At 36.0% G+C, this 12611-nt stretch overlaps 1 protein-coding gene across 1 annotated transcript; it reads right to left on the bottom strand.

Annotated features, from left to right (window-relative positions):
- Positions 1 to 1899: 1899 nt before the first annotated feature.
- On the bottom strand, positions 1900 to 11467 carry LOC122844015 (H-2 class I histocompatibility antigen, Q9 alpha chain-like). Its single transcript, XM_044139218.1, has 7 exons — positions 11295 to 11467; positions 7409 to 7675; positions 6247 to 6525; positions 5644 to 5946; positions 5258 to 5368; positions 2811 to 2907; positions 1900 to 2209 (listed from the first exon to the last, which is right to left on the bottom strand). Exons 1-6 carry the CDS (start codon positions 11344 to 11346, stop codon positions 2813 to 2815), a joined length of 1107 nt encoding a protein of 368 aa, XP_043995153.1. The 5' UTR covers positions 11347 to 11467; the 3' UTR covers positions 1900 to 2209; positions 2811 to 2812.
- Positions 11468 to 12611: the final 1144 nt, after the last annotated feature.

The following is a 12611-nucleotide window of genomic DNA, read 5'->3' on the forward strand; positions in this document are numbered from 1 at the left end:
GGTGCAATGATATCATCCTGCATTATCTGTTTATCCGAGGTTAGGGAACTGCCTTGCGCAGCAAGGCAGTTCATTAGCATTAGCCTTTTAGCTTAAATAAGCTATTTTCTATTTTTCAGACTTATTAGCCATGTTTAGTATACTTAATGGAGTAAGTAAATGACAGTAAACATTCTAATGATACCCCACATGCTACTGAAAGTATTTATGCTCACATTAGCATATTTGCTCATTTTAGCTAATACACTTACTTTATCATACTGAATGTTGCATGTCCAGCTTACTTAATATTCTTGTGATTCTCCACATGCTATTGATTACATTGCAGCTTTCTTTAGCATTGATGCTAATTCTTAGCATCAGAACGCTGGGTCCAAACCGACGGGCACACTTTGGCAGGCCCCAGTTAAATTTCTTCAGGAATTTTCTAGTTTGCTTAGTATTTTCTTTGCAGTTTGAGTGAAATTCTTTTTTTTTTTTTTTACCTGCTTCTGGACCAACTGTAAAAAAAATGTCCTGACAGATAAATTAATGGAGGCTAAATGAAGGAAACTGCTTGGTCCTTTGAGTAAATTCCAATTGATAAAAGTCTGTGTAGATGTATCCATCCTTTCCAAGTGGGGAAGCTGCACAAACTAAAGGAGAAATCAACAGTGTTGATTACACTGTTTGACATTTCTGCTCAAGCTATTTACGGATCTGTCAAGTTTCCAATATGTGACCCGTCTCCCCTCCCCCCAGCGATAAACTCGTTCCTACACCCTTAGTTGCATTCTTTGTGTCAAGCCACTCATGAACCAGTGACGGCATCAGAAGCATCTTACCGGGGTTTAAGACAGAAAGGACTGGACTGCTGCGGAGTGGTCCAAAGTTCTGTTCTCTGCTGCAAGTAAATTTTGCATTTCCTTTGGAAATCAAGGCCCCAGAGACTGGAAGCACAAAATCCATGTTGTTTGAGGTCCAGTCTAAAGTTTCCACAGTCAGTGATGGTTTGTGTTGCCATGTCGTCTACTGGTGTTGGTCCACTGTGTTTTCTGAGGTCCAAGCTCAACGCAGCCATCTACCAGGAAGTTTTAGGGCACTTCATGCTTCCTGCTGCTGACCAACTTTATGGATATACAGATTTAATGTTCAAACATGACTTGGCACCTGCACACAGTGTCAAAGCAACAGTACCTGGTTTAAGGACCATGATATCCTTGTTCTTAATCGGTCGGCAAACTCTCCTGACCTTAACTCCTTAGAAAATCTATTGGGTATTGTCAAGAGGAAGATGTGATTACTGATTTAAATTAACTTCTTCATATTATTCAAATTTTTTGACCAGCACCTGTAATGCTGCCATCGTGATAAAGCCACCATAGGTGGGTGTAGCATTCGGTTATGTGTTTACAGGTCCACTCCACTGCTGCACCCAGCAAATCTGTCTGGCTGGAGTGCAACAGAGATAGATAAAGGTATTGTGACTACAGAACGAGCGGGACAACTCCTGCACAAGCTAAACCCCTGACAACTAAAACACCAGGAAACCAGGGAAACTTCTGGTAGACACAGATAGACCCAGATGCCAGTCCAACATTCTATAATTGCACACAGACTTGGCAGATGCTTTTATGCTGGATGCCCTTCCTGATGCACCAGCTTGAATAAGACAAAAAACCAAAATAATAAAAGCTACCCTGAGATTCTAATATTTCTACAAAGGTTTACCAATCAACTCATGTCAGTTATAGTTTTGTTTACAGAAAACAAAACTAATTAACACCCAAAAAGAAAGAAAGAAACTCAACAAAAACTAAGCCTTGTCCCCATTCAATATCACAATTTAAAAAAAACAACAAAAAATAAAACATTAAGTCAAAAGGTAAACTAATGTAAAATAAATACAAATTAGCCAAGTTTAATATATGATGCAGATTATGTTTTATCCTGACTATGTTTTAAACAAATATTTTCAAACTAAAATAAAACCATCAAGTCCTTCCTGTGGCAAAGATTTTCCTTGTCACAGTTAAAAATCAAAAAGCAATAGCGATAGAGTCATTTTTCAAAGACATAAATAATATTTGAATACAAAGGCCAAAAGATCTAAAACATTTCAGAAATATGTACAACTGATGCTTTGACCAGATGAAGATACCCAAAAAAGACTGATTTTGGTGCATTTGGATATTAGTGTCCAAGTCCTCATTTGGTGGTTCTCCTTTTGCTGTTGAGACAGTTAAAAAGCTGTTAGAATAAATATGTTTTATTATCATTCTTACATAAGTAGTTACCAATTTGCTTTTCATTCACAGGTTTAGTATTCACACCCCCCAAAGCGGAGACATTTGTTAAAGTGTGAGACAGAGCTAACCTGACTTTAACCCTTTAAATGTGATCTATGAGATGGTCTTCTGAGAGTTTCCTTAGTCGTAAACCTGTATTTGATCTCTGTGTCCCTCTACGTAGTGTTTCCTTAGTCATAAAACCATTTGTTATGTTAGTTCCTGGGGGCTCCTAATCTTATAAACATCAGCCCCTTTTGTTCTTGTTTTTGTGTTAATAAAAGGCAAGTTCTACTGCAGAGTTTCAGAACACATGGTGAACTGTTCTGAGGAGCAGTTCTCTGTGTCTCCTTCTGCAGAAGCTTGGTTGAAAACTCATAAACGTTGTCTGTGGTTCTTTCTTTGTATTTAGATAAACAAAAATACCTAACAAAAGCACAAATATTATTTAGAGAATGTTCCCATGTGCTGGTGTTCATACACAGTTTGCATCATGCATATAAGGCACTGATACAAAAATAAATCATAAGACTGGAAATGTACCATTAAACGAGTGACTCATCTGATGAGGGACTGTCCTTGCTACTGTTTGATTTGCCACTAGATAAAGATGATGTTGAAGACTTGGTATCTTGAGCATCTGGAAAATTAAGAAAAAAACATGTAAAATGCACATTGTTATTTTCAGTGACAAAATACTTTGTGTCAAAGTTTCTTTTGATTCAACTAATGATGTGCTGGGTTCACACTATTATTTCTGGTCCTATTAGATAAAACTTTTGTAGTGAAAGAAAATCTCTAGTCCTGAGTTTGAATTGGTGGTCTGTGGTTCAGGTGGACAAAATGAACAGAACTCAACCAAAGACAGAAATTTTCTGATAATCACACAGCATGGTTGCCATTTTATGGAGTGAAAATAGTCTCAAAGTATCTGTGCGTGTGTAAAAGTATCTGTGCGTGTGTAAAAAATATCTGTGTAGGCCTGTCATCATAAACGATAAATCAATTAATCGTACGATAAATTAAAACTACCGACGTCATTTTGATTATTGTCTCTTCTGCCTTTTTCTCTTTCTGTTGATGACAGAATGAAAAAAGGATCAACTCCGCTGCTCTCCACTGACCCTCCCTTCCTCATTTCCTTAGTGTGATGTCCAGTGCACACTACACCATCTGCTGACTAACTGACATTTATATTTTTATAAAAACATTCTTTATCTCTGGTAATATCCAGCAAACAGCAGCCTGTGGAGCTTAAATGTTTAAGGATGCGCATTTCCTTCTCCAAGTTCAGTATGAATAATATATTTACCATAATTTTGTCATGTTTTTGTTTTTAAATGATCAAAACACTGATTATTTTTTTACACACCTACTCACAAAAATACTACAACTGAAAAAAGGATCCAATACATTCATACTAAATAAAATAAGGTTGTCTTTTTAGTATTTGTTTTAAACTCCTAGCATAGTCTTGCTTGGTTTGAGGCTGCATTTATACCACCCCTGTTTAGTCCACTTTAATCTAACTCTAGTCTAGAAAGCCCGGTTTGTTTTGGTAAGTGTGAATGTACAATTTAACTCTAATGCGGACTAAGAAAGCGACCTCTGGTCTGCCTAAACACTTAGGTCTTGATGTAGTTGACATGAACTGATGCTGTTTGAATATAATGTGAATGCAGATGGATTGGAGACCCCTCCAAAAGCAGGAAGCTAACTATAGAGCAGGGCATTCTGGTCAATATATAACTTTCTGCTCTGCAGGTCAACTGAGGGGTAATGTCTGTTGCCATGGTAATTGGTCTGCGTGTAGAGTAAAACTGACACCGAGAAACTGCAGAGTATAAGAGATTTAAAGTTGTTTTACACCTTTATGTCAGAGGTATTTTCCCTTTGCTGCAGTGCAACACTATAATTTTTAAACTTTCAATATACAAAAAAAACTGGACTAATTGCCTCGTTTGTTTCTAAAACGTGGCAATATTCATAAGAATTATTAACTATGATTAAGAATTTCATACTGTATAGGAGTCATGATTTGCTATATTTCAAAAAACTAATTTTAACAGTGGCATAAATGTAAAATTTAATTATTCATCAATATAAAAGAGAAATTTGGTTAAGCTCTTGTATCTTCACAGAACGGACATAAACCAAAGTGTTTATGAATTTATTTATATCCCGGGAATATAAATAAATCTGAGAACATATTTCACACATTATCATATCAGCAATTCTCTCTGCTTTAGTTTCAGCCACATTTTAAAGAAATTGGTTAAGAAATAAGGGTGCTACAATCATTTTTGTAACATCGCGCATTGGAACAGTCTGGTTTGGTGGACATGACTCAATGCCTACTAATGATGTATGCAGAAGCATCACCAGCTGCAGAGGCTGATAGACAATGTAACCAGTAATTTATATCACCATGAAAGAGAACTGCAGCAGCCAAAAATGTAACAAATATTACCATTTTGGTTTCCAATTGAACCAAATCTAAAGGACTCTCAGTCTAAATATATAAGTTCAAATCAAGGCTACACTTTGATATGTCCTTGAGAAAATGAGGTCGATGTAAAGCTTCTGTAGTTTCTGACCACACAGAAGAATTATCTGGAAGATTTGGGAAAACAGTCAGGTCAAGAATCAAAAGACATTAAGCTTGAAAAATAAGTGTAATGTATGGTTTCCAGATGTGTAATTGGACAGAGTCCTATAAAAGGGAGACTGCCTAGAGATCAAGAAGATTGGGCCAAGATTTTCTCACAATTCGGTCATGCTGACTTTTAGGCTGCAAAATTGTAATAAAACTTTGCTGTTGAACCGAAGTCTGTATCATCTAGAGTCTTTTTCTTACAACCTCACCACACAGCATCAAGACAAGACGGACAGAAAACACTGAACTTCATTGTTTAAATCAAGTCTATTTGTCACTGGTTGAAAGTCAACAACCCCAATACATGAAAAACAAGACAAAATATGAGTCTCACCTTTATACTTCTTGTAAAGAATGAATCCACATCCACCAATGAGACCAATGAGAACAATGAGAACAAGCAAAGCCAAAACAACAAAAGCGATGGGCAGATCTTTGGTGTTTGCTGAAAAGAAAACACCAAATACCAGATTATATTGAATCTGGTATTAACAATAAGAAGCACAAACAACTGGAGTATACTATATTTGCAATAAATCATTTGTTTGAACTTTGATTTTAAAGTACAATTGTCTAAAATTATTTAAAGAAGAAAAAAACCTTCCGATTCCAAATCCTAAAACTGAATGTATGTTTAAAATCACAACCAAGGCAGATAGAACATTGTAATCATCAGATATTTACTTGTAAATTCATCTGGACCTTCATATAAATACCTACATTCATTGGTCAAGATTCTTGTTTCCTCCAGTCTATTGATGATGTCTTCCTTGACTCCAGAGAGCTGAAACACACATTCATACTTGTTCCAGTCTCCAGTTGGGACAGATGACAGATCGATGTTAACGCTCATCTGGAAGGTCCCGTCATTGTTGGGCTTGATCTCTCCTTTCTCCACACCATCATGAATCTCCTCTCCATCTTTCCTCCAGAACATTTCAGCTCTGTTAGGATAGAAACCTGAAGCGAAGCAGCTGACTGGAGAGGAGGACGACTTCTGGAGGAGAAACATTGATGGACGATCTGCAGAGCATGTAAAGACATTTATATATACAAAAACATTTTTAGATTCTTTATAAAGATAAATATCCTCTGTTTGTAACTAATTTATTTAAGCAATTTACATCTCAATATCCAGTGAAGGTTGGTAAGTTAATTTCTGAAAAGGTGAACAAGATCATCTAATGTGAAAGGAAAAAGATGATGACTGAAATAACAATGCAGTAAGAACTTTTTGCAAAGGCTAATAATTCATGAAAACTGTGATGGAGACCTGTTCATAGAAAACAAATGTATTTTAAACTACATAACGTTTTGTAATACCTGTTTTCATCAGGGAGTTTCTCCCATAGTTCACATATTTCTTCAGCCACTCAACACATGTCTGAGTTAAGTAGAACTTCTCATATTCTAAATCATATCTATCATGATTCCACTTCTCTTTGGTGATGTTAGCTTGTGGTTTTGGAGCGATCCATTCCTGTTTCTTCCAGTCCAGTGTGATTAAATCTTCTCCATCATAACCAAACTGATCATAACCGTTGATCTGTTGAGTCTCATCATCCCACTCACAGCCATACATCTGCTGATATATGTGAACTCCTAAAACAAAGAGACATCAGTGAGTTTAAAACACAATCCATTAATTTGTCCCAAGTGTATTTCAGAGTAAGACTGTTCTATCAAAAATAAACTCCTAAATTTTTGCACAAATTAACTAAATAAACCCTTTGAACAAAATGCCAACTTTGCATTTATGCTCCCTCAAAAATAGTGTTTTGTTTATCATGTGTTCATAACTCTAAATGGGATAATACCCACAAATAATTAAACAGTTATACTGCTTTATGTTCCAAAATGTACTGTTATGGGTTTTAAGGCAGGAATTGTTATAAAAACAGTTTCTAATGATCAAGTTTCTGTCATGAAGTGGGGTGTGGTGGTGGTGAGGCAAACGCAGTAGACCCAGATGTGGTGTAAATGCAGGAGTTTTAATGGAACAGAAAAAACAGAAAACGGTCCACAGACCTGGCAGCACTGCTGAGCGGAAGGCTAATGCTCAACACAGGTAGCAACAGGCAATTACGAGGACTCGACATACACAGACGTACACTGACGTAACAAGACGTAGGACCCGACGAAGACAGACACACACAGGTGACACTAAATACACAAGAGGAAATCAGGGAACGAGATACACCTGGGGACTAATCACGGGGAGACAGGACAACACAGAGACTCAGACACACAGGAAACTAGAAATAAATATACAGAAAAACACAGAACACAACAGTTTCAGAACATAGAGGAACGCAGAAATAGATTACTTGTTGGAAATTTATTGGATTAGAAACAGAAGTAAAAACCTTTAGATGCACAATATCTAAAATCATGTGTAAAATAATCACTGACATAATAATTTACACAAACAATGTGGGAAACTTAAAAAAATATGTGAAATGTACAAAGTGATTCATGAACAAACCTTCAGTCTGGTTGAAACGTTGTTTGGCAATTTCTAGGTTGTCTTTGAGGACTTGCTGTTTATCCCGACATGTTTCTGTTTCCTCCTCCCAGTAATTTGGATGTTCTGAATTCACTTGATTCATCCAATCCTGTTTAGGGATATTTTTATTTGTTCTGCTGTCACAGTAACTTATCTGAACTTCATCCACAAACCCAACAGAGACGTATGATGGGAAGTTTTCTATTCCTGAAGATGCCGTGTAGAAATACTTCAGAGAGTGGGTCACTGTAAGAAAAACACATTTCTGAATATTTTAACTTTATTATTACTCACATCTAACATAAACCCATTTCATCATGTTCTGTTCTGATAGATGAAAATATATAAAACACATCTAGTTTTTTATATTTTGTTTACTTATCTGTCCATAACTTTTAAAAGTTTTAAACAGGGTAATTTAGCAGCAACACAAGCTCACATTGAAATAATGGATCTAACCTTTAGAAATATTAAATATCTTTGCTAAATTGTCATAATTTTGTTATCAGTATACATTACATTTTCATCACACATTAATATTTGAGATATCAATCAGAATATTCTCACCAGAACCCCAGATTGACAATATTAAATGTTATTATTCTAAAACGTCTCTTATATCAACAGCAAAACCTTTCTCCATGTGGAAATCAGAAATTATTTCAACCATTAAAACTGTTAAAAGTCTCTCTCTTAAGCTTTTAATGGATTTCATTTTTTTATTTATAAGGAAATAAAAGGTCCACTGGAACCGTTTTATTCTTTAAACTGTTAGCAGATAAAGACACAACAGTTTTCTGGAGTTGATAACAGTTGATAACCGTTTTCAAAAATACTCTATCCATCCATTTTCTAACACCCTGGTCCCCTAGTGGGTTCGAGTGCCTGCTGGTTCCTCTCCAGCTAACGTTCCGGGCGAGAGGCGGGGTCACCCTGGACAGGTCAAAGTCTGTCACAGGGCGACACAGAGAATTTAGACAGAGGCCAATTAACCTCATGTCAACAGTCGTGTTTTTGGACTGTGGGAAGAAGCCAGAGAACCCAGAGAGAACCCAGCATGCACAGGGAGAACATGCAAACTCCATGCAGAAAAACCCCGGGCCGGGAATTGAACCCAGGACCTTCTTCCTGCAAGGCAACAGTGCTACCAACTGCTCCACTGTCCAGCCCACAAAAATACTCTATTAATCCCAAATTAAATGTTGGTGCAACTCATATTAATTCAAATTCTTCAGAGGTGTTGTAGAAGGTAATGGCTGTATTTCCTGTAGCAGTCTGTATCACAGCAAATCTGAGGAAGTCTCTAACTGACAACACCAAGACAGTCTAATGAAGAGGATGGTCTGGGTTGTACATAATTTTCTTGGTTTTATGAAGAATCCGTCTTTGAATCATCATCTCCAGATAATATATCTGTTATCAACAATGACAGAGCAGACTGGACTTCCTGAGGAAACTACAATCCTTCAAGGTTTGCAATCAGTATAAAAAATGAAATCCATTAAAAGCTTAATAGACTGCAGATCTTCTATCAGTCTATTGTTGAGAACGTCATCTCTTCAGCCATCATCTATTGGCGCAGCAGCATGAGAACCAGGAACCTAAAAAGGCTCGACAGCCTGATAAAGAAGCTGATTCTGTTCTGTTCTGGGATGACTGTGGAACCTCTGGAGATGATAACGCAAAGAGGGATTTTACATAAAATCAAGAAAATTACAAAAAACCTAGAATGTCTTCTACATAAAACTGTCTTGGGAAAACAGAGTGTCTTCAGTCAGAGGCTTCTTCAAATTCACTACAACACAGACTGCTACAAGAGATCTTTCCTGCCAACAACCATCAGCATCTACAGAAACTCTGAAGAATATTAATCAATGAGTTACAACAAAACTTAATGTCCCTTTGAGATCAACAAAGTATTTTTGAATTTGAAATTATTAACCAGCACAAAATACTTTAGCTCTGATTCAAATAGTGAAACAATTTCAATAATAGATCCTTAAATAATCAAGATGAAGTTTATCAAGTTTATGTTCTGACTCTCAGTTTTTCAAGTTTGCCTGTTTTTATTGGTATTTAATTAAAACTAAACTAATGTCAAAATCCTTCCAGGATAACAGCCTAGCAACATGTTTAACAATATTCTAATGAATATTTATAGAGAAAAAAACACATTAATGTGCCCTGATATACAGCATGTTTTGATGATGAACATTTACTGTAACTGCTACAGAGTCTGAGTGGAAAGTTTCAGACCACCTGCTTTCTGGAACAGACCAGAAATTTTTTCTAGTGTCTGAACTCCAACTTCTGACTTGAAACTCAAAGGAGACAGCATTTAATACAAACTGGTGCAGATTCATAATGACAGGTTTAAAGAGGAATTTACAAAACCAGATGTAAACAGGTTACTAATAGAGTCCAACCATTCAGATCATTTATGCACCTGATAGCTGGACACAATGATTTAAAAATTATTCCTCATCTCTTTACTTAGTTCAGATTTTGATACATTAGAACTGAAGTGAATAGTAATGTGCTACTTTGCTCTTGTTTAACTTAATTATTACATAATACAGCAAGCCATAAAGTATTTCACTTTTAAAAAGGGAAATATTATTATATTAGAATTATCCTCTGCCCTAAAGCTGTCAACAAAATGGCTACAGTTAGTTAAAGAATAAACACAGAAAAAGGTTTAATGTGCTTTATAGTGACAGTGACAACAAGACTATTTCTGTAAACTGAACTGTCGGATCATGTGGTTCTGCACAAAGAGCAGAACAGAAACACAAGAGAGGAAAATGTCAGGAGGGAGATCGCTGCACTGATAATTATTGCATGTAAAGTAAATGATTATCATTAGCAAAATAAAAACTGTTAACTTTTTATTAAATTCAGTGCTTTGTTTCATTTTGGCTGGTAGGTGTGGATGTGCCAAAACTTTCTTCAGTTGAATAAAAACAAGACTAAAGTTATCATCTTTGGACCTAAAGAAGAACAATCTAAAGTCAAAAAACAGCTTCAGTTATTACAACTAAAACCAGCAATTAGCCAGAAACCTGGGAGTAGTGATGAACTCTGACCTGAACCTCCAGAGTCACATAAAGACAGTTAAAAAGACAGCCTTCTATCACCTGAATAACATTTCCAGGATTAAAGGACTAATGTCTCAGTGAGATCTAGAGATCCTAGAGTTCCTTTAAATCTAGACTTAAAACCCAGATGTTTAGAGTTGCTTTTTAAAATAATCATGAAACAATAATCAATAATCTGATGTGTAATGAGAACAAAATGTAATGTTGTTGACTGTGTGCTCTATGACTGTATTTTTGTCTTTTTGTCTTTTTATGATGTAACGCATTTTGAAATCCCTTGCTGCTGAAAGGTGCTATACAAATAAAATTTGATTTGACACTAAACTCTAACTGAATAAGAATTAAAATCTGAAAAAATATTGGGACTTAAAATGTGAATGGAAAAATCCTCAATAAGTCTTACACTTTATCCAAAATGTTTATTAAACTTTGGAATAAGCGTTATAAACTCACTAACGGCCATTTCACATGTCGCCTAACCCAACATTGCTCTGACTTAACATGCTGCCATTTTGGATATAGCCCAAGTCGATCATCTAGTAAATGTAAAAAAATAATAACATAGAGTTTAAAAAAGTAAGAAAAAAAACTTAACAGCCGGTCCAATTTGTTTAATTTTAGACAATTATAATTTAAATAAATGAGTAAAATGTTTAACATTCGACATCCAGTACCAGAACCTATTGTCAAACGAACATAAAAAACAAACAAAACACAAAGTTCTTATAACAACACTGATCTTTAAATATTTAAAATGTCTAACTCACCTGCGGTAGAACCTTGAATTCCCACTAGAATCAGAAACATTAAAAGCGACATTTCGCCGATGTCGGTTTACATCGGCGAAATGACGCTTTTAATGCTTACCTCTAGTTTGAGGCAGCTGTTTTCCTCTTTCCTGAGAACAGACTGAAAAGTTAAACAAGGAAGAAGAAGAAGCAGGAATCTGGGTGTGTGTCTGAAGAGCAGCTTTCAGCCAATGAGAGCGTCCTGTGTGCAAGCGTCACTTAAATCTGGGTTAAACAGCGTAATAATGGTTTGTTTACGAAAGTGAAAATTAACTCTGTTATCTGTTGTTGGGTCAACTTATGGAATATTATATTTTTTCCATTCAGTTCAGTTTGGAAGGGAAATTAAAATATCAGACACGTTGCACTAAATGTAGTGTTCAATGTAAAAGATAAAAAATCTGAACAATGTTTTTAATTTTTTTTGTTAAAATAAGAAAGACTAAATATAAGATGTAGATTAAAATTTATTTCACAAATTCCCTTTTTCCCTGTTTCCTTCATGTTATTTTATTTTATTTTATTTTTTAATTTCTCTTTAGCTGTTGCTTATATATTTATAGTGTCATTTATTTGGGCAGAAAAATGCCCAAAAATGTAATAATAATTTAAGGTTGTTTTAAAAATACATTTGCTTGTTACATGTCTAAAAATATTACGCAACAATGAAAATTGTCACAAAATATTTTGGTTACTCAGTGCCTGGTCACAGACTAACCAAACTAAACTCAAACCATTGGAAAGTCTCAGTTTAATTTAAATTCAAAAATACTTTATTCCACCGGGAGGAGACCCCGGGGAAGACCCAGGACACGCTGGAGGGACTATGTCTCTCGGCTGGCCTGGGAACGCCTTGGGATTCCTCCAGAGGAGTTGGTGGAAGTGGCTGGGGAGAGGGAAGTCTGGGCCTCCCTTCTGAAGCTGCTACCCCTGCGACCCGACCCCGGATAAGTGGAAGAAGATGGATGGATAGATTTTATTGATCTCAAAGGAACATTAAATGTAGCTGTAAATCATTAATTCAGATTGTATTCCCTATACTTTTACTGATTCCTTGTCAGGGCATGAAGTTCATCCATCTTGTTCGCTGTAATCCAGGTTCAACAGCTGGTTACCAAATTACATTGTTGTTGCTCTCCTGAGGTCCATACAAAAGGCAACAAAGTTATGTCACTTCCTGTTTCCTCCTTTCCTCTGTCAGACAGAAGCCTGTTTGAAAGGGTTTCAAACCTGTAAAGCCTCTTATTGATCTAACCGGTCTTACAAAGTCATCTCCCAAACTCTCCTTTTGCTGCC

Source organism: Gambusia affinis, linkage group LG14 (assembly GCF_019740435.1).
Source record: "Gambusia affinis linkage group LG14, SWU_Gaff_1.0, whole genome shotgun sequence".
In the NCBI taxonomy this organism is placed as follows: domain Eukaryota; kingdom Metazoa; phylum Chordata; class Actinopteri; order Cyprinodontiformes; family Poeciliidae; genus Gambusia; species Gambusia affinis.